Below are 19,986 nucleotides of genomic sequence, written 5' to 3'. Positions count from 1 at the left end.
CTCTGCTGCGTTGTCCATCAACATCAGTTTCAATGTCCATCCCTGCGACGAATGCAATTAGTTATTTGCAGAAATGTTGAATTGCACACACCCAGTCGGTCTATCTGACCAAAATGGATGACCCCAACATGCCTAATCAATAAATATAGGCTTACCTGCGTCTAATTTAATATTAGTATAAATCCAGCTGTTCTGTGAAGGCCTCAGAGGTTTGTTAGAGAACATTAGTGAACAAAGGTCTGGCAAGGAGCACATCATGCATAAGTGTTTTTCTTCATGATCTTTGAGTGGATGTAATAGATGATGCGATTTAGCACTTGCCCTTAAGGTGTAAAAAAAATAATTTCTAGTATCTTCATTATATGGATCTATCGCAATTCTTTAATCATCATTAGGTATATATGTTTTATTTTTTGTCATTTTCGTTTCATTGCCAACAGTCACTTCTACCTTGTGATTCACTGAGCTCTTTATTCATTAGTGTGTCACTGAAAGCAAGGGATCGTAAACATACAGACTGTATGCAGAAACCCGAGTAGCTCCAGAGGTAATCTGGTCCTTTCAGGACTCAAGCTGCACCAGTTGAATTGAGTCCAGTTCCAAGCCAGCTGCTCTACACAAAGCAGTCAGGATTGAGCTAAACACAAGGATCACACTGACTCCAACTGGTGTCATGTTCACCATCACATGCACAGGAGAACGAGTCATTCTGAACTGTCTGAGCGACAGAAAGTGAGAAAAAAAGCAAAAGAGAGCTGAGCTACAAAGATTGTAAATTTGCCTGAGGCAGGAAAAAATAACTCCCTAATACATGTTTCACCTGCTTATCCAGACACACACATATAGCCAAACACGTCTTCCTCTGGATTCTTTTGTTAACACTGTGTGAGGCCAAATGACTGTTGGTGGCTCAGTTGGGAGAAGACACATTTTAAGATTCTATCTTCATAGCAGGGAGGATTATTGTGTTAGTGCTGTAGTATGTCTGTGTGTGAGGCACAAGAGGCCCAGGAGTTTTGAACTTCTGTAAACACAGTGCAGGAATGCTTTAAATGTGACCTTTCCAACTCTCTTCATCTTCTCACTAGGAATCATCTCCTACACAGAGTACCTGTTTCTGCTCTGCATCCTGACAAGTGAGTCACTTCAGTTCTTCCATCTCCTTCTTTTACTTCATTTTTTAGGTACGTCTTCTCTATTAAAAGTTATTTTCTTGCACCAAGATTGACTTTTTTCTTATGGATTCAAATGCACCCAACACTTGTAGTTTCTGCTTTTTTTGTTAAAGCCTTTCATCAACATGAGGCTTGTAGAAGCAGCAGATATTTTACCATTAAATTTTTTTGCCCAAATCAATTAGTAAAGTCATTTTTTTCTTAAAACAATTCATCTTTGATGTTTTTTACCTAAATAAAAAAAAACAGTAATATACTATATAATAAAGGTGTGAAGGAGGCTGTAAGCCACCAATCTGTGTTGATGATACAAAGAGCTTTTGCACAGCCTATCTTAGTGGTAAAAACGAACCTTAAAAGAAGCCAGTTGAATTCAATTCTTTCATCAAATGTGAAATACTGTATGTAGCTCTTTATATGAATGGCAAATATAAAAATAGTGCTCATATTTGTTGTTTTGAGTTTGCAATTTGTTCGGTGTTTGCTATGAAATAACGAAAATGTTTATTTTAAAAGCTTTTTAAGGGGATTCACTCCACTTTTCAACATGTATGTAATCAGAAATGTGATTTTTTTTTGAGTGTATGTTTAACATCAATACATAAAATAGTAGTCTAACAATCCAGCTTTTGAGACAAGACCATGTGAAGGTCAAGAGAACGAGCCAAGTTGAAATTTTAGAAATAGTTTTGGGAAAATTAAGAATCACATTTTTGTTTTAATGAAGTAAAGAAAACTTTCAGAAAAACACAAATTGTTTCTTTAGAATATTTATTCATTGTACAAATATTCAGTCCAGTTTTGACAAGTCAATATATTGAAGTTCCTAGAACTGTCTAATATTAAGGAGGTCCTAATGCCAGGAAAGTGCTCCTTTGTTTGGTCCTAATGGAATGAAGGTTTCATTTCTATTAAACCGTGTTTTAAGGTATTTCTGTTCAGCGAGGAATCACCCAGTTCAGATTGGATCACTCCAAGGAGTAAAAAATTTTGAACTAGAGCACATCAAATACAGTCCTGACTTGATAAAAACTGTGAAATTGTCCTTTAATTGCCCTTGAAGCAGTGGCAAGTATGTACCATTAGTTGCTAATAAAACAAGCATCCAGAGTTATTCCAAAAGAAGAGGGTACTGTGAGAAACTTCATTTACTGAAATGAAACCATTATTTTCCTTTATGTAGCCTTTCTAGTTCTTCCCTCACTATTTATGGCTTTAAAATTACCTTCAGTAAACACATGCATGCACTCACACCGTGTGTGTTTTCCTATCTGTTCTCCAGAACCACATGCTGGCTTTAAGATTGCTTTCAATATGTTTGATGCAGACGGCAACCAGATGGTGGACAAGAGGGAGTTCTTGGTGGTGAGTTCCTAGTGCAGAGGAAAACCCATCAATGAATACATATCTGTGTCATTTTGGATACTAAATATATTGAAATCCAATGTTAGAGGATTATCTTTGAAAAATATATGTAAAAAGTTTAACTGTTTGCTTCACTGTATTTTGTAGAGTTGAACATTTAAGATTTGTGAACACTGGATGAATTCATCATGAGTGTCAGCAGAATATGGTGAATTTTTAGTCTAAAAATTTGGGAATCTTGAAAATAAACTATCCACAGTTATATTAATTTAATAAAATGTCATAAATTTGAAACACACTAACTTTTTGCATGTTCATTTTTTCATTTAAATAACGTATAGCTTGAAGATGTAACTTTTTTTTTTTTTTTTCAAAATCCACGTTTTGCTCTTTTTATGTATAAAGCACCTGGAAAGTGCACCTTACAGCTTAGTAGAGTGATTGCAGCATTTCTGAATGGCCTCACGCTTGTGACTTTCACAGCAGGATGCAAGGTTTTTAACTGAAAATGCTGCAGGCATGAAGGGATTCGAGTGAGTGTGGAGGTGGGTAGGAGTGGGGTGGTGCTACAGCAGCAGGGGGTGGTAATGGTTTAAAATCCTGTGGGAGCAGCCAGGTGCCAGTTAGAGCATATCAGAATCAGAATCAGAATCAGAAAAGCTTTATTGCCAAGTACGTTTTTGGACATACAAGGAATTTGTTTTGGCATAGTCGGTTTCCCACATTGAATGTTGCAGCAATATCTCATGATTTCTATGCTTTCCAAACATTAATAGTCATAGAAAGAAAATCTTATTTAAACCATTTTAAAGGGATTTTTCCACTGAGCAGGGAAGAGTGTTATGAGTGTTATGTCATTGTTACTTGAAGATGTAGATTTTGGTGCATGGCCTTCTTTTGTAGCCAGCACCCTCTCAGTTCATGGCCATATGAAGCTGTGAACAGTGAAGCTTGAATTTCAATAGTTTCCAGCTCATGGCAGGCTTGAACCTTGGTGGCTGGTGGACTGTTCCTGATCCGGCACCAACTAGTTTTCTTTCTTTTGAGGGTGAAAATTTGGTCAGATGCAGAAAACTTGAACATAATTGGGTGTTGCAACAACACACAACAGTATCCTAACCATATATCACAACTGGCTTTTCAATGGATAAAGGAGGCTGGCATTAAGATTATAGAGTGGCTCAACTAAACTCTCAACTAAATTCTGACAAAAAAGATTGAATATCCCTATAAAAATATGCCAGAAAGTTGTTGATGTCTACAAAAACCATCTGATCCATATATATTTTGCTAAGGGACAACAATTCAAACATTTCTAGGGATTTATGTGTATGTTTGAGGTTGTAGGCACAATTATGACCCTGTGTAAATCCTCAATTCATTAAAGCCTGTGCACCAAATTCTTGTCTTTTAAATTAATAGAAGTTGTTTGTTGTATGATCATCCTATAAAAAAAAGTTGACATTTTGGATAAATCCATTCAAAACACCAAATGAATATGAAGTTCATGCTCATGATGACTGTATGTAAACTTCTGATTGGACGTGTAAAGGTTTTTGCTTGGATGTGTCAATGAAATTCTTTCTTTAATATAATAATCTTTTTCTCATGACAGCTCCAAGAGATCTTCCGGAAGAAAAATGAGAAGAAGGGAAGGAAAGGTGATGCTGAAAAGTCCGCTCAGTTGGTAAGAACGCTGTAAAGAGGTGTATATGGGTGTCAGGGTAGACGTAAATTAATGGTTGTATTTGAACAATGATGTTTACAACCATTTCTATACAGACATTGACCGCTCCTAGCACCAACAGGGTAAATAAGAGTTGCAAAGATCTACGAATACCTAAATTGATTTTATAAAGGTTGCTGTTATAGTAACAAGTCAACATTCATAGTTTGGGACTTAGTAAAAGCGGCATATGTCACTTTTTAACAAGGCTAAAAGTTAAATGTGTCAAAGTGTGTAAGACAATGTGCAGAAACTGGGACATCACCATCCAAGTGAATTGTCACCTCTAGATAAACAGAAATGAAAGCAAAGTAATCTTCCATGTAATTAGTGTGGAGTGCATGCTGTGTCATGAAAGCTGGCAATGTGTTAACTCCTGTGCTGTTACCATAATAGTTATCCCTACAGTCTACTTGATATATTTGATAAGTTTTTAAACCCTGTCTTACTTACCTCTGCTCTGGTGGAAGTTCAGAAACAACCTTGCATTACAAAACTGCCTGTATCATTCATATGCATATCCATGCCAGAGACTGCTGACTCTCAAGTTTAAGCTACTTAATAATGCATCAAGAGTAATTCACATTGGATCAATATATCTTTTGTCATAAAAAAAAATCATAAGCACAGCTTCCTTCAGTTCTCATGTTTACATATGAATTTATCTGCTCTAAAAGGTCACAAAGTTAGCTCAATATACCTGAAAATTAACTGCCAGACCAGAGCACCGTACCCTGGCACAGTTACAACTGCCGGTCTCTGCACAGTTTATACGGACTCTGGAGCGGTTCGTTTGCAGTGTGAATGCAAGAATGTGAGGATGTAACATAAGAGCGTTGCATTTGAGTAGAAGAAGACATAGAGGAAAAACAAAGTAAGAGCACGAACCTGAAGATGAAGAGTTTGAAAATGTCTCGAGGGCCGATGTAGAGTAGTGAAGAGGCGCAGGCGCACAACTACATTTGAACACCAAAGCAGCAACAGAAACTCAGATGAGACGTGCTTTCTTCTGTTTTTTTCTCAATCGGCGCTATACTGCTCCCGAAAGAATCCGTTGTAACTGCATTGCTTTGTTTAGTCTGGTATAAAAAATCTGTGTGAAAGCGAACCGATCAAACTGAAGGTGTGAATTTTTTTTACTTTTACCGATCCCTGGACCGGACCAGAAGTGTGAATGCACCCTTACTGTTTTGCTTTCATCATTATAAAACAAAATGAGTCAGAAATTTGGACTGAACAACAGTCCATTTACACTACATTCCTAAATTCAGTTACTTTTAAAGCACTAAGTGGCTGGTGTTCCTCTTTATTAAATTTCTGATTCTGTTTAAGCACATCAACTGACAAAATTGCCACACGAGTAAATTAAAGAAAACATCTGTGCTGTTAGTTTAGCTTCTTACCTGTAGGATGGTCTGAGAAAACATTTTAAATTGAATGAATTCATTAAGCTGCAGCTTCATTTTTCTTATTTCTGTCTCTGTTTTTTGTAAATAATTTAAATAATGTTGTTATGTAATATGTTGTAAATGAGAATGTATTTACTTTGTTTCTTAAAAGTTTTTTTGTACAAGATTATTTTTTATCAAATCCTACTAGACATAAAAAATGCATTTCTCATCATAGCGGTATTTGTGCCATATGTACCATACCCATATATGGATACTGTTGTGCCTTGGCTTAAACAAAACAGTTATTTAAATATTTGCATGGTAAAATTGGTACTTATTTCTGAAGTTTTTTTGCAAGTCATTACAGTAATAAATAACATCAACCCCACATTTGAATTTTAAGAACTGGTGCACGTACAGTTCAATCCTGGTGAAGTTTATAGCTCACGAAAACTCTCCTGACAGTTATTGTCCACTTTAAGGAGATAAAAAGAAAAACATTCGGTTTGTCTCACATACATCATTTCACAAAGATGTTCTGAGTCATGCAGTGCTTACTGCTGTAATGCAAGGTATGCATTTTAAAATAGTAATCTCAGATGTAAATGACACATCCTCCTTCCTTGCATGTACTAACATGTATTTTACCTTTTCTCCTCCACCTTTCTGACTGCATGCTCTGTCCTCTTCTGTCTCTCCCTGATGTCTCTCTCTGTGTGTTAGAGTATGCAGCTGTATGGATATCAGGTTGCCCCCATGAGCAGCGTATGTATCCCCAATCATAATTTCTCAGTCTTCTTTCGTTTTCTTTTGATTCATGAAGAAACAAATACGATGGGGGAGCAGAGCAGAGAACCTGTGGTGTCTGTATTCATGTATTCTGTATTTAACATGTTTGTCAGTTTAGGTGGGATAATCAGAACATAGACTGAAAAAGAAACTTGGTTGCAGTTTTGTAAAAACATTCCTAAAAATCTTGAAAAACAGATTTTCAGTTATTTGAAATTTTTCTGTTTGGTTTAGATATCTTCATTTTATAAAATACCACCGAATGGAAAGTTTAAAGTTTCAACTTGTGGAGTTTTTTGTTATTGTTAAGATGGGAGTAAGAGCAGCACTCTTTGTTTTCATCCATGTCTATAAGAAGAAGGTTTTTGTTGGTGTCTTATTTCTGTCTGAAGCATTTTAACAAGCTGTGAGATCATGTGTAGCTGATTCCAACAGCATCAACAGCTTAAAGTCTGCAGCTGAAAACAAATCTAGATATAGTTTATCTGCACATGTTTGTAGAAAAATAATAAAGAAGCACTGCTTGCTCTCCAATACCACTAGATATCCAAAACTGGAAACATTCTGCAGCCTGCTGATCAAAAAACAAGCTAGCAAGTTTTTGAAACTTTTGTATTTCTTTGGCGTGGAGAGCTTTAAATGGTATCCTCATTTACCTATTTTCTTCTTCGTCTTTTTTAAAAAAGTAGTAAAATCTCTCCTGGATGAGAATGGTGATTTCCAGTAACTGATGCAGTTTTCATATCACTGCGTGTAGCAGGTGCCCCGATAGTGATCGTGATGATTTGATCACAAGGTTTGGCACAGAAAATGTTTTACAGAGAAGCTAAAGTCATGTTAACACCAAATGCTATCCCTTAGATAAAATTATAAGGCTTATAATCTAGAATCAGTCAGTTAGATAAATAAAAATTGGCTGTATATACTCTAAGTGATGCTGCATATGTAGTATTTTGTGGATTGCACGGGCTCTAACAAATCTGTAGATTTAAACTACATAAGTCATGGCCTAAAGAAGCCTTCAAATGATTCACCCCACCTGATCCTGTGTTTCTAGTTAAATCTAGTGTGTTGAATTCTTTAATGTCGTGAAAGAATGAAAGAATATATGCAAATTGAGGTTGGGTGTCCATCTGTCAGGCCAGCTGATTGATTTATCCTCTAATCGTGAAGGCAGCAGGGTGAATGGACACAAGAATAACAGAAAAAGAGTAATACATTTAGGAGGTCGGGTGAATTGAACTCTTACTACAAGTGGGATGTGATTTAAAAAGGCTTGATGCTCCAAAGCTCCAAACGCAATCAGTCTTTTTCCATTTGAGACCATGTTTAGGTACTATCTTTTTGTGTGTGTTAGTTTTTTGGGGGGCGGTCGTTATTACAAAGAGAATGGGTGATTTCATTATTGGCGCAGGCATTTCTGACTGCTGTTTTTTTATTGTCTGCGCAAATTGACAGTATTTCAAATATAAAGGACGCAAAACTAAGAAGACTTCTTTTTCTGTTTTCAGATTTTATTCTAAGGTCGCGTTTCATGAATTTGCCAGTAACGCTATACAGACAGCTTATAATGCAAACCGTTACTACATGACTGAAATTATCTGGAAGATTAAATTCAACTAATTATATAAGGTGATAGATGACATTTAGAAAATTTGGGGCTGAATACCTTTATTATTAACAAATATTTATCCTGAAACATTTAGAAAGTGCAAGCTGGCAACCTCCAGTCTCTCTGTGATCTGTTTTCTTCAGTCTTTTTCCTACCCCTATTCTCTTTAGCTCTCTGTTATACACAAACACACACTACTTGTGCTGTCAGTGTTTTGATGGATAGCTCCATTGTCACTATGAAGTTAAGAGCGGTGCAGGGTCATGTTAAAATGGCTGCAGTGGCATTCTCCCCAGAGAGAAAAGTCGAGGTGGGTGGTCAGAAGCTTCTCACTGCGGCTGTTTCTATTCAACTACAAACACACTCTGCTGTTATAAGTAGACACTGCTGTAATAGTCTAGTTTTACTAGAGTACGTTCATTGGATAATCTTTAAAACAGTCATTACGTTTGTAGGGTACCACATTAGAAAAAATCTTTATATAAATTACTAAATTACATCATCTGATGCTCCACCTGCGTCTCTTGGACACAGTAAATAGTTTAAAAGATTGAGTAAGAAACATTATATTTCTACATTTTTGTTCCAAATTGTTCTTATTATTGCCGTTATTAACCTATTCATCATGCATAAGAAACAGTCATTGTCTGAATTTTATGTTTAATCCCTTGAATTCCAGTTTAAGCAATTAAAGTCTCTCCCTCCTTTTTTGTTTTTTACATAAACCATAAGTAGATTTTTAACCCCCAAACTTGTGTTTCTTATATGGGTGTTTGCGGTTATTATTGGAGATTATTAGGATTAAACATTAAGGGAAACAATGATTCTAATTGATCTTTTTTAAGTCGTTTGTAAATAAATTGCTCTACCTGGGTTCAGTTGTACACAGAGAAAAATGCTGTTTTAAAAGCTGCCATAGAAATACTATAAATCAGCATGTGTTTGCAAATGACATTATAAAATTCAGCTTAAACACCTTTTATAACCATTTATATTCCAGTTTTTGCAATAAACTCTGTTTTTTAACTAGAAACACAACAAAAAATAATTATGAAACCCACATATGCCAAAAATTGTTGCAACACTGATTCTGATCAACGTATTGTTTTAAAAGCTTGTCAAATAGCTAATTTTTTTCTGTTGTAGATGTGCAAATAAATCCACAGCACAAGACAATTCATCTTTAGTGAAAAACAATTTCAAAAGAGATTTTGAAGAGTGGTTGATAACAGGAAATAAGAAAAATAGAAACTAAATTGCTGTGGTGGTGTATTAACAAATTGTGTTTTGAAGGGCAGTTGATGGCTGAAATACACGGCGAAAGCACACAGATTGGCATATGTGGTGTAAAAAGCATATGGAAAACTAAAGTATTGAAAATGTAGCAGTTCATCTCAAAATACACAATGTCGCCAGATTTTACACCATTTTCATTTACACAACTAAAGTACTGAGAAAATAAAAAAGCAGAGGGCAAAATGACTTGTTTCTTACCAAATAGTTATTCTCTATTAATGCATGAAAATTGTACAGTTTGTACTTTATATTTATTTAGAGGTTTATTTTTATATGTTTAAGGAAGAAATGAAGAACTAGCCCTTGTTCTGAATGAAAGAAGGTTTTTTTTTAAAATCATTTCTCAGGTAATCTTTGGTTTTTAATATTCTTTTATTTAACTTGAAATCCTAATATATCAAGGAGTACAGTCAATTTATGATTAAACTTTATGTTTGTAATGGAGCTTGTTCTCTATCGGGTTGCTCTTTTTGAGGTGTACTATTCCTGTGTTTGTACCAAATGATATATATATATATATATATATATATATATCAGTGGCGATTGCTCTAAGACTGCAAGGGAAGCTCAGCTTCCCCTAAAATGTCAACAAATAAGTGATCAAATATATACTGTTGTGTGTACATGTCATTGACTAAATATGCGCTACAACGCGCTCAACTTTTGTTCAGAATCAACTTCTTATCACTGGTAACGACGCAACTTTCCTCTCACTCATTCCCGCAGCTTCACAGTGCTTTAAATACTGAGTTCAATAGCGAAGCAAAAATGCTGGGCTTTGTCCCGCCCATCGGACGCTCAACGTCTCTGGGGGTCTATGGGGCAGTGGGCTGGACCTCGGCTGGCCCGGACGCTCAGCTTCTGCATGATGATTGGATGATCTGTCTGAGGCTGAATCCCTTTTTGATTGACAGCGAAATGAGCGAATCAGCGATCTTGAAATTGAGCTTCCCCTCCTTGAAAGACCAGCATCTGCCACTGATATATATATATATATATATATATATATATATATATATATATATACTCATGTTTTAATGCCTTTGTAGCATATTCTGTTTAGTGGTATTCTTGTTTGTTTCTAGAAAGAATATTTAAGAATGTTTGAGCATATAGTCGATCAACAGCATAAATATTTCATGTTGTAGGTGAGTTAGAAGTGAACTGATCCTGGCCCTGCTTGACCACTCCTACAGGTGATTAAAAAAGACAGTCAAGAGTTTGTGGCGCGGAGTTACTGGGACGTTTTGAGGCGAAGTGCCAGTCGAGTTCTCTTTTCAGACCTGGCGGAGGTACACTGACCCTGTTGTCCCTTCATCCCTACATTTGTCATCCTTCATTTTATCTCTTAAGGCAGTACTCTTAATATACATCCTTTTTTAATATTCACATTGGTGGAAATTAATTTTGCTGCATCCAATTTGACCAGAATATCAGAAACATTCACCCTCAGAATAAAAGCCTGCTATCGTTTCCTTATCAAATCCTTTTCAATGTCCTTCAGTGTGCTCCACAGTATAGAACCCACCGTGTTTCCATCTGGTCCTTTCATACTGTATCTTATGTGTTTCTGTGCCATGTTGTGGCTTTGGTGTCAGATCACTCCCACTGTCACTTAAAACGTTTAGTTCAATACAATCACACAATCATGATCACGCGGACTGCAGAACACTTTTCATTTTCCTAAATATTACATATAGTATAGCATGTATTTCTTGAATTATGTGCTGGATTCACGAAACATAATAGGTGGACTTGTGGATTTTCAATTACAAATTTGCTTATTTTCAGAAACATTAATAAATATATATATATATATATATATATATATATATATATATATATATATATATATATATATATACAGCATTTCAGATTCTCAAACTGAATTATGATAGAAAATTATACAGGAAGTAACTTATAAATGCCTACTAGAGATTCCTAATGGTAAATAGTAGAATTAGAAAGTATAAATAAAGACTTTCAGTATATGGAGTACAGGACTGAAGGCTGCAAAGAGGCATAATGCTTTATGCTGAGGTGATTCCTAATCTCAACAGGTTAGCATGTTAATATGTGCAAACTCTAGTGAGTTTGATAAAAAAGAAAGTAAAAAATGTTAATGATGACGTGTTTTCATGTGCAGTAAGTTAATTCCTCTATGGTATTAGAGGTAGAGGATCAATATTAAATGGCTCTAAAATGTGCTGAAGAACAGAAATATTTCTCAAAGAACAGTCAAATATTAGCCACAGAAACAATTTAAAGAAATCATCTTTATCTGTTTGTTTACTTTAACTCTCGAACTCAGTTTATTTTAGAAAAAAAGCCAAAAACCTTTTTAACACATCTATTTGTTTTTTAATAAAAACAAAAAAATGGAAATTGAATTTGTATTAATATGTATAATAATTTGTTGGCAGCCTTGGTAAAGATGTGTAGAAAGCTAGGAAAGAAATCAGTCTTAAGGTTTAGTTGTACCACACACTGAAAACTTTGCTGCAGCTCTTAATATAAAAATAATTGCCTGATTTAAAGGATATCTGCACACACCTTACCTGAGTAGCATGTTCTCTTGTCTTTTCCATTTGGAAAAGTAGCTACGTCAAAACGGGTTGTGCTGTATTATTATTTAGGTGTCTAAGAGACTACTCTGTAGAATAAATGAAATTGCTTAATTGATATTTATATGAATTTTTAGAGATATCACAACAATTAGTAAAAGAAATCTGAAAAGTAAAGCTTAATTTATTTTTAAGGTTTTTTTACATCCGACCTGGGGTCCGCATAAGTGTGGAAGGCATTGTATATATATTTACAGGATGGATACTCCTAATTAGAACAGAGCAATCTTTTTCAATAAAATGATTACATTTTGCCTTAATCTTACAGTTTCAGCTTTAAGTTTGATTTCCAGGAGCGAAAGGATTTGGTGAGGATGTATAATGATTAATAAGAGCTAGCACAGTGCTAACAGGTTAGCTGACTAATGACAGACCTGGTGTTGTGGTTAGCAGCGGAAGCTACTGTTGAGGTAATGACAGTGCAGCTCCTAAGGGCCGACCTTGTATTTACCCTGAGCAGCCTTTCATCTGCTGGGATGTAAGGTGGATAGGACAGACGAATCAGACAGAGGGTAAGGAGCTGTCAGCAAAACTAAGAGAAATATGAATGTTCTGAATATTGAAATCAAACAGTTCTGTACTGCCTACTTGCTAATGGTCAGCCCAGTACTTGGCCAGTTTTGTTTGCTCAGCCAGTGCACTCGAACCAGTGTGTCCTTCAGGCATAGAAAGGCTCCTAAACTCCATGGATGAGCCATTGTTGTACTTATACAGATGAGACAAATTTGCCAGGAATCTATTTTAAATTTTATCTATTTGAAGTGTTTTTTTGAACCTATAAAAATACCAAAGAGGACAGTTTAGCAAACATAAGACAGCATTTCAGTACCAGTAAAGTAATTTTCAGCTGGCATACAGCAGATGATTAGCTGAAAGATGATTAATCTCTCAGGTCCTCAGGTCTTTATTACTGAAGACTTGACTTTCTGATGCTGTTTATCAGCCAGTTTATCCCCCTAGTTTTTAGGTCTGACTTATGTTGTTCTCTAATTGTGAAGTTTCCTCATTTTTAGCACATATGACACAGTAAGAAACAATGAGTGGGCAGGAAATTATTAAAAAAGTAGACAATTAAAAGAGATTAAGAAAGCCTGCAGAAGTGTTGATTCATTGATTAATGCCAATTTAAAGGATTACAGATTAAATCTTACAGTTTACATGCAATAAATAAAGAGTTGAAGGCTAGTTTTTGCACAGGACTGTAAAGAGTCACAATAAAAAGTAAGAACACCCTCTATCAATTCTGTTTTTGATATATTCTCTTTAAAGAACTTTTAAAATCTAACCCTAGGTGTACAAAATCAAAAACTGCAGATTCCAATATGTCCTTGAAATAGAAGAAAAGTAAGTATACCCTAAAAACCTTAGATGAGTACAAAATGAAAAGGGTGTACTTTCTTTTTCGCAGCAACTAATTTTGAAATGTAAAACAAAAAATGGTCACAACAAAAAGCGCGGAATGAAAGGCCTGTAACAAATCTAGAGGAATCTGATCTGATAAGTGGAAAACCTGAGGGTAAAGAAAAACAGAAAGAGATCTAATCAGGGAGTCAACAAAACAAGGTGAGAGAGGCCAAAGGCAGATGACACAGGTCAGCAGACAGAACAAATGTCGAGGAACAAAGTGGGTGAGAAGAAAAGCATTTCGGGAAGTACATTTAGGGGAAAAGAAAGAAACAAGGTTGTATTTAGAGAAAGATGTGTTTACTCAACGGATTAGTCACTATTATACCCCTTTGCTTTTGTCTGCAGAGGGAGGGACTGACTGACAGGCAGAGAAGGAGGGAGGATAAGAAAAAAACACATTGCCTTGGTGTTTGTCCAAGAAGGCACTGACAGGCAGTATGGAGAGAAAGGAGATCCCAAGTAATCAGAGCAGTGGAGGAAAAGAGAGAGTACAACAAATGAAGGAAGGAAAGGAAACAGTGACAGCTTGGGGTAAAAGAAATAAGGATACAGTGAGAGTTGGAAGAGGGGATAGAGTGCCTGCAAAAGTATTGAATATTTTCACATTTTGCTTTGTCACATTTAAAGGTATAAACAGGTTTCTAGATTTTTTCTCCCACTAATATTAATTGGGCTGTTTGCTGTACATGCAAAACACACTATATATGCTGGAAACTAATGCTCAACATCAATCTGGACACACTATACCCTCTAAGAAGCATGGAGGTGGCAGTATCATGCTGTAGGGTTAGTTTTGTCTGCAGGCACAACAGCTAGAGCTGCAATGGGATGGTTTAGATCAAAGCCTATTCATGCATTATTATGACCCAGTCAAAGTCCATTCCTAAACTTCACTGAGAAACCGTGGTAATACTTGGGAATTGCTTTTTGGTGTAGCTCTCCACCCAGTCTGACTGATCTTGAGTTATTTTGCTTAAGTTATGGGAATAAATATCTCAGGGGGCCTGAATGCAAATGCATGTCACACTTTTCACATTTTATAAACCAGGTGTCATTTTTTTCACTAACCAATTATAACCATAAAAATACATTATAGTTTAGGGTTATGACATGGCAAAATGTGCAAAATGTTCCACAGGCTTGAATACTTTGCACGGGTCCGCAGTTGTTTTCATGGACAGAAGATGTGACTGACTGATGTGACTAAAGACTGACAATGAGCTCTTCCTCATGAGCATTAGTCACAGGTCGGGAGGGTGAGGAAGAACGTTTAGCGTTTACAACAGTAATTACTGTTTTTACACTCGGCTTCCCGATCAAAGACTCCCAAGCTTGCAAACACGTGCACAGGTGGACAAATAGACACATGCATTTGCCAGGTGTTGCCTCGTGCCTTATAGGAGTGGTAACCATTACGTTGTCAGGAGAAGGATGAGCTCACACTGCTCCCAACACTCTTCCAGGAAAGATAAACTTGTTATGATCAATTTTTGTCAATGGAAGAATAAAAAAAGACTAAATCCGTGCAGTAAAAATACCTTTGTTTGATGATCAGTTTCAGCAAAATGAGACATTATCTGATAAATGATCATTTAATTCCCTCCAGTAATCTTGTTCTACGTAATTTAATGAAATAGTGCCCCTATCTACTGTCATGTTTGTCTTTGAATTTGAACATAGTATTACAATAAAAGAGTAAACTAATGATCAGCTGAATTATTTGTTTAGATTTTACAGCATATTGTCAATAACTTACTCATTTTAAGATAAAAACAAGACTGGGAAGAAGAGGCGATTCCAGTTAATAGGGAAGAGAGGCAGAGACACACCATCTGGATGCTGTCTAGTTGTCTGCACAGCCTGTGTGTCATAAAGACTTTGGTAATGTGTCAGTTTAAAGATAAAAGAGCAAAAGTATTTTTATTTTGTTTGTCAGTAATAATAGGTTTAATAAAAAGAACACGCAGTAAAGTGGCACAAGAGAAGCAAGCCAATGAAATGACCTTAAGTTTAGCTTGTGTTTACAGAAAGGCAGTTGTTTCAAAGAGAGAAAAATGAAAGAGAATGTGTAATAAAGTATTGATGCACCAAAAAGTCAGCCAATTTCCCTCCTGAGCAGTGATCGGCACTTGCTGAAAAATCTGTATGGCTTCTTGGTCTGTAAACACATCAGCTTGTTCTTTCCTGCACTGTCTAAAGTTGGATGTAAACCAGTGAGGCTATAAAGAAAAATTATTTACGAACCTTTTCCACATTTAATGTGACCGGTGATCTGTACGGCTCAACTGAAAAACAAACTGAAATCTTTTAGGAGGATTAATAAAACATAAGAAACTAAAATATTGTGTTTGCTGGTTATACAACTGGTATCACCACATAACCTACCACACACCTGCCATTAAATAAAGTACCTCAGATTCACTGGAAATAAAGGTCAGCTGTTCTAGTGAGGTTTTCCCAACATTTTCCTTTTGCATCTTTAAGCAGCAACTGTAGGATACAAGCAGAGCTTCCAATGCACCAGAGGGATTTCGCTATCGAAATGTATCAGTCTGTAGAAGGGTACAATGAAATTTCCAAAGCATTATATTCACTATGCATCATAGTGAAGATGGTCATTGTTAACAGTGACATTTCCAAAAACTGGACAGCCTTTCAAAACTGGTGAACAAATCTGAAGAAAATTGGTAAGGGATGCTGTCAAGGGGCCTACGGCTATCATTAAAGGGGCTGCAGGAATTTCTTGCAAGTACTGGCTGTGTTGTACCTGTGACAACAAACTGCAATATTCTTCATTCTTCGGTATTAGGTAGGGTAACTAGATGGAAGCCCTTTCTAATGACGGAAAACATTCAAGCTCGGTTAAATTTGAAGTCTCCTAAAATCATACAGGAAAATGTGGTATGGTCTAATGAAACCAAGGTTGAACATTTTGGCCATAACGTTATGTGTGGTACAAAAATAATACTGAACATCATCAAAAGAGCACCATATGTATAGTGAAGCATGGTGGTGACAGCATTATAATATGGGGCGGTATTTCTTCAGCTTTAACTTCTGGCCCTTATTGAAGGTGTAGAGAATGATGCACAGTTCCAAATATCAGTGAATGCCAGAAAAATGAAGATAAGGAAGACTACAATGACCCAAAGCACACGTCCAAATCAACAAAGGAATGGCTTCACCAGAAGATGGTTTAAAGTTCTGAATAGCCAGAGGAAACCTGAATCCGATTTAAAATCTGCGGCATGATCTGAAGAGAGTTGGCTCAGAAGATGCCCTAAAAATCTGACAGATTCAGACTTATTTTTGCAAAGAAAAGTGGTCAAGATGTTCCAGGAGGATAAACTTCTACCCAAAAAGACTAAGTCCTAAAATGAAATGCAAAGCTGCTTCAACTAAGTATCAGTTTAGCACTGAGGCAACCCTGTGATTTTAGCTTTTTTGTTTTTGCCTGAAACGATTTAATCTTGTTTAGTTGACTTTAACAGGTTAAAGATCACATTAAAGGTGGAAGAAGAAATTATTTAACTTTGTCTAATGTTTTTTTTTTTCACCAAAACCTGACATTTTAACAGGGTTGTGTGGACTTCTCACATCCACTGTATACTTCTTCCCATAAAAAGAGATAATCTTATGTTCCCTTCACTTTGTCTTGGATTCTAAGCTACTACCTTTATCTAGGGTTCTGCAGTACCGTTGTCTTTCATGGTCAGTGTTTTTTACATGTGTTTGTTAAATTAAAACAAAGTTTACACAAATTAATTTGTAGTCCTTAAAAAAAAAATCTAAAAGCAGAAATCGGTAACGGCCATTAAAAGCCTTATTGATGCATCTCTGGTAAAAATGTTTACTTTTATTTTTCATTTTTTACTATTTTCTGACCTTTGTAATGTAATTCCATTACAGATTTACCTAAATATAATTTTTTTAATAAGATCAACACGTGGTATTAAGTCACGCAATGAACGCTGATGTTTAAAGCCAAAAAAAGTATTCAATAATTCTTCAATAAATCTGACTGCTGTTTTTTTTTTTATAGTTTTACATATTTCACCTTTCAAAAGAGGTACATATCTCTATGTGACTAGGTCTTTCCATGTCCTCACTGAGTCATTGACATTTTCTTGTTCCAGTATGAAAGATAACTTAACACCAAACAAAAACTGTTTACTTCTTGTCTCATGTAAATCTTTGTCATCTTGTTTGACTTGTCCTTCTTGTCCCATGTTGGAATTTAGGATTTTACCCTTGAGGTAGAACCACGAATGGCATCGTGGTGATGATATTTATGATGATGATGGAAATGGCATAAACGCTCTTCTTAATTTGAATGACATGAGATTTTTATTTAATCTGATGTCTGTGTATTTCTTAGCATGGCTGTGGGTTTGACTCATAGGTTGGCTGGGCGGGGGCATGGTGGGTTGTGAGACAGAAGATGGACTCTCTTTTTCCCTTGATGCTTAAAAGCCTAGTCACCTTTCTTTAAGTGGTATTCATATTACTAAACATGAAAATATAATTAATAAAATGACTTTGTTTCCAAAAGGATTAAGAATTTGCTATGTCAGCTAGTTGAAAGGGATTAAAAAAGTGTTAATCAACGGATAACAGGGTAAGCAGAAGTTACAACTTAAGCTTCATTTGATGGGTTTCAAATGACAAGGATCACTTAGGGAACACTCACTTCAAACAGCCGAGGGAGGAAGGAAGACAAAACAGAGAAAATAAGGTAGAAACATAATCTGGGTTTTAAAGGTGACAGTCAAGACCATCATCAGTTCAGGGAAAAAGGTGGAATCTGCTCAAATGTTTTCTGCATCTGTGCTTATGTGAGTTTTGTGCAGTGCTGCTGTTTGGGATGTGAGGTTCTGTTCACATGTTCCTGTATGATATTTGCAGAGAAATGCATGAAATGTGGTGGCTTCCATGTGTTTGTGTGTGTTTCATTATGTGTTTTTGGATTATTTTAAATTGTTCATTCATAGGTTTGTTCAACATGATCTACCTGTTTAATGTGCTGACCTCAAGTCTTTCTCAATTTGTGTTCTGAACTTTGGCATGGCTCTTTTTGTCATTGTGTTTTGTGTCCTAGTTTTGGCTGCTACCTGTGTACATTTCCTTTATGTTCATCGGTCAGTTTCAGTCTGTATTTCAAGCTGCGGCAATAAACCTACTCACCAGTCTCGACTGCACAAATCTGGTTTAATTAAAGAAAACCCAATGAAGATAATTTTGTATGATAATAAAAACAGACAGCACATGTTCTTGTTTTTAATTCAGTCATTAGTGTACTTATCTTAATAAAGAGTAGCTTGCAAATTTATTCATACTTTTACATACAACCAACTTAAATATATTTTTGGGGGGATTTTGGTGTTGGTCTAGTAGAAGGGAAAGATTACATGGCTTTCCCAGTTGTTTTACAAATAAAAATCTGAAGAGTGTGCCGCCCATATGTACTCCACCCACCTTAGTCAAATAGCCCAAATACAATTCTGTGCAACCAACTGTCTTCTGAAGTCATCTAGTTACTAAATAGAGTACATCTTTGTAGTTTAATCTTGAGCTGTTAAAAAAGCAGCTGCTCTGTGAAGGCCTTGTGGTGTTTTGGAGAACCTTAGTGAACAAACAGCAACACGGCGACAAAAGGAACACAGCAGACAGATCTGGGGTAAACTCTGGAGAGGTTTAATGCAGGCTCTAATTTAGAACTATATCACAAGTTTTGAATATTTCATAGAGCACTGATAAAGCCACTATCTGGAAAAAGAATATTATGGCACAACTGCACACCTACTGTCACATGGCTGCAAAATACTTGAGACTGGGAGAGAGGTTCACCTTCCAGAAGGCCAACAACCACCAGCCAAAGCTGCAGTGGCAGCCATGGATCAAAATATATTCATGTATTTAAATGGTCCAGGCAAAGTCCAGACCTAAATCCATCTGAGATTCTGTCGAAAATTGATATTTCCGGATGCTCCGTATCCAATCTATCTGAGCTTGAGGTATTTTGCAAAGAAAAATGTGCAAAGGTTTTAGTCTCTAGATGTGCAAGGACATATTCATTCCAATGCTTTTTGTAAAAATAAATAATAAATACATTTCTATTTCATAATTGCACACTTTTTTGTACTGATCTGTCACTTAAAATTGCAATAAAGCATATTGAAGTTTGTGCTTGTATCATAACAAAAAGGTGAAAGGTTCAAAGGGCGTGAATAGATTTGCAAGGCACTGTGTATTGCAACCTAGACTGGTTTGTTTGATACCTTAATGCCTGTTAATGATTTAAACTGATGGTAATCTAAGGTGAAACTGTGTTTTGTTCATACAGTGCATGTTATGCATATGTGCAGCAAAATTCTGGTTTCTGCTAGTTTGCTTCAACGGTGCCAAAGTTGGATTCATGAAGGTTTCGCCCCGTCTACTGCTTTTTCTCCAACCAGAATCCTTTATGATCCGTCTTTCTTACTCTGTTTCGTATAGCGCTCAGATGAGAGCATCACAATTGATACCACGATACTGGTCCACTTCTTTGGAAAGAAGGGAAAAGCAGAGCTCACCTTTGATGATTTCTACAGGTACCTGATGA

General features: G+C 36.1%; 1 protein-coding gene across 12 annotated transcripts in view; it reads left to right on the top strand.

The window, feature by feature from the left end:
* The window catches only part of micu3a (mitochondrial calcium uptake family, member 3a), a 38,355-nt gene that overhangs the window by 14,101 nt on the left and 4,268 nt on the right, over positions 1-19,986 (top strand). For 3 of the 12 annotated variants that reach the window (XM_047365816.1, XM_047365815.1, XM_047365818.1), the window contains exons 5-11: positions 1,089-1,136; positions 2,458-2,540; positions 4,156-4,227; positions 6,381-6,422; positions 10,551-10,646; positions 17,627-17,641; positions 19,881-19,975. In XM_047365816.1, coding sequence (XP_047221772.1) covers positions 1,089-1,136; positions 2,458-2,540; positions 4,156-4,227; positions 6,381-6,422; positions 10,551-10,646; positions 17,627-17,641; positions 19,881-19,975 — 451 coding nt within the window. The remainder of the gene's footprint in view (positions 1-1,088; positions 1,137-2,457; positions 2,541-4,155; positions 4,228-6,380; positions 6,423-10,550; positions 10,647-17,626; positions 17,642-19,880; positions 19,976-19,986) is intronic. The other 9 variants (XM_047365819.1, XM_047365820.1, XM_047365823.1 and 6 more) reach the window with 7 other exon arrangements.

This window comes from Girardinichthys multiradiatus, chromosome 5, assembly GCF_021462225.1.
Source record: "Girardinichthys multiradiatus isolate DD_20200921_A chromosome 5, DD_fGirMul_XY1, whole genome shotgun sequence".
In the NCBI taxonomy this organism is placed as follows: Eukaryota; Metazoa; Chordata; class Actinopteri; order Cyprinodontiformes; family Goodeidae; genus Girardinichthys; species Girardinichthys multiradiatus.
Note: the sequence above shows the minus strand (reverse complement) of the source record. Positions and strands in the feature narration are given on the sequence as shown.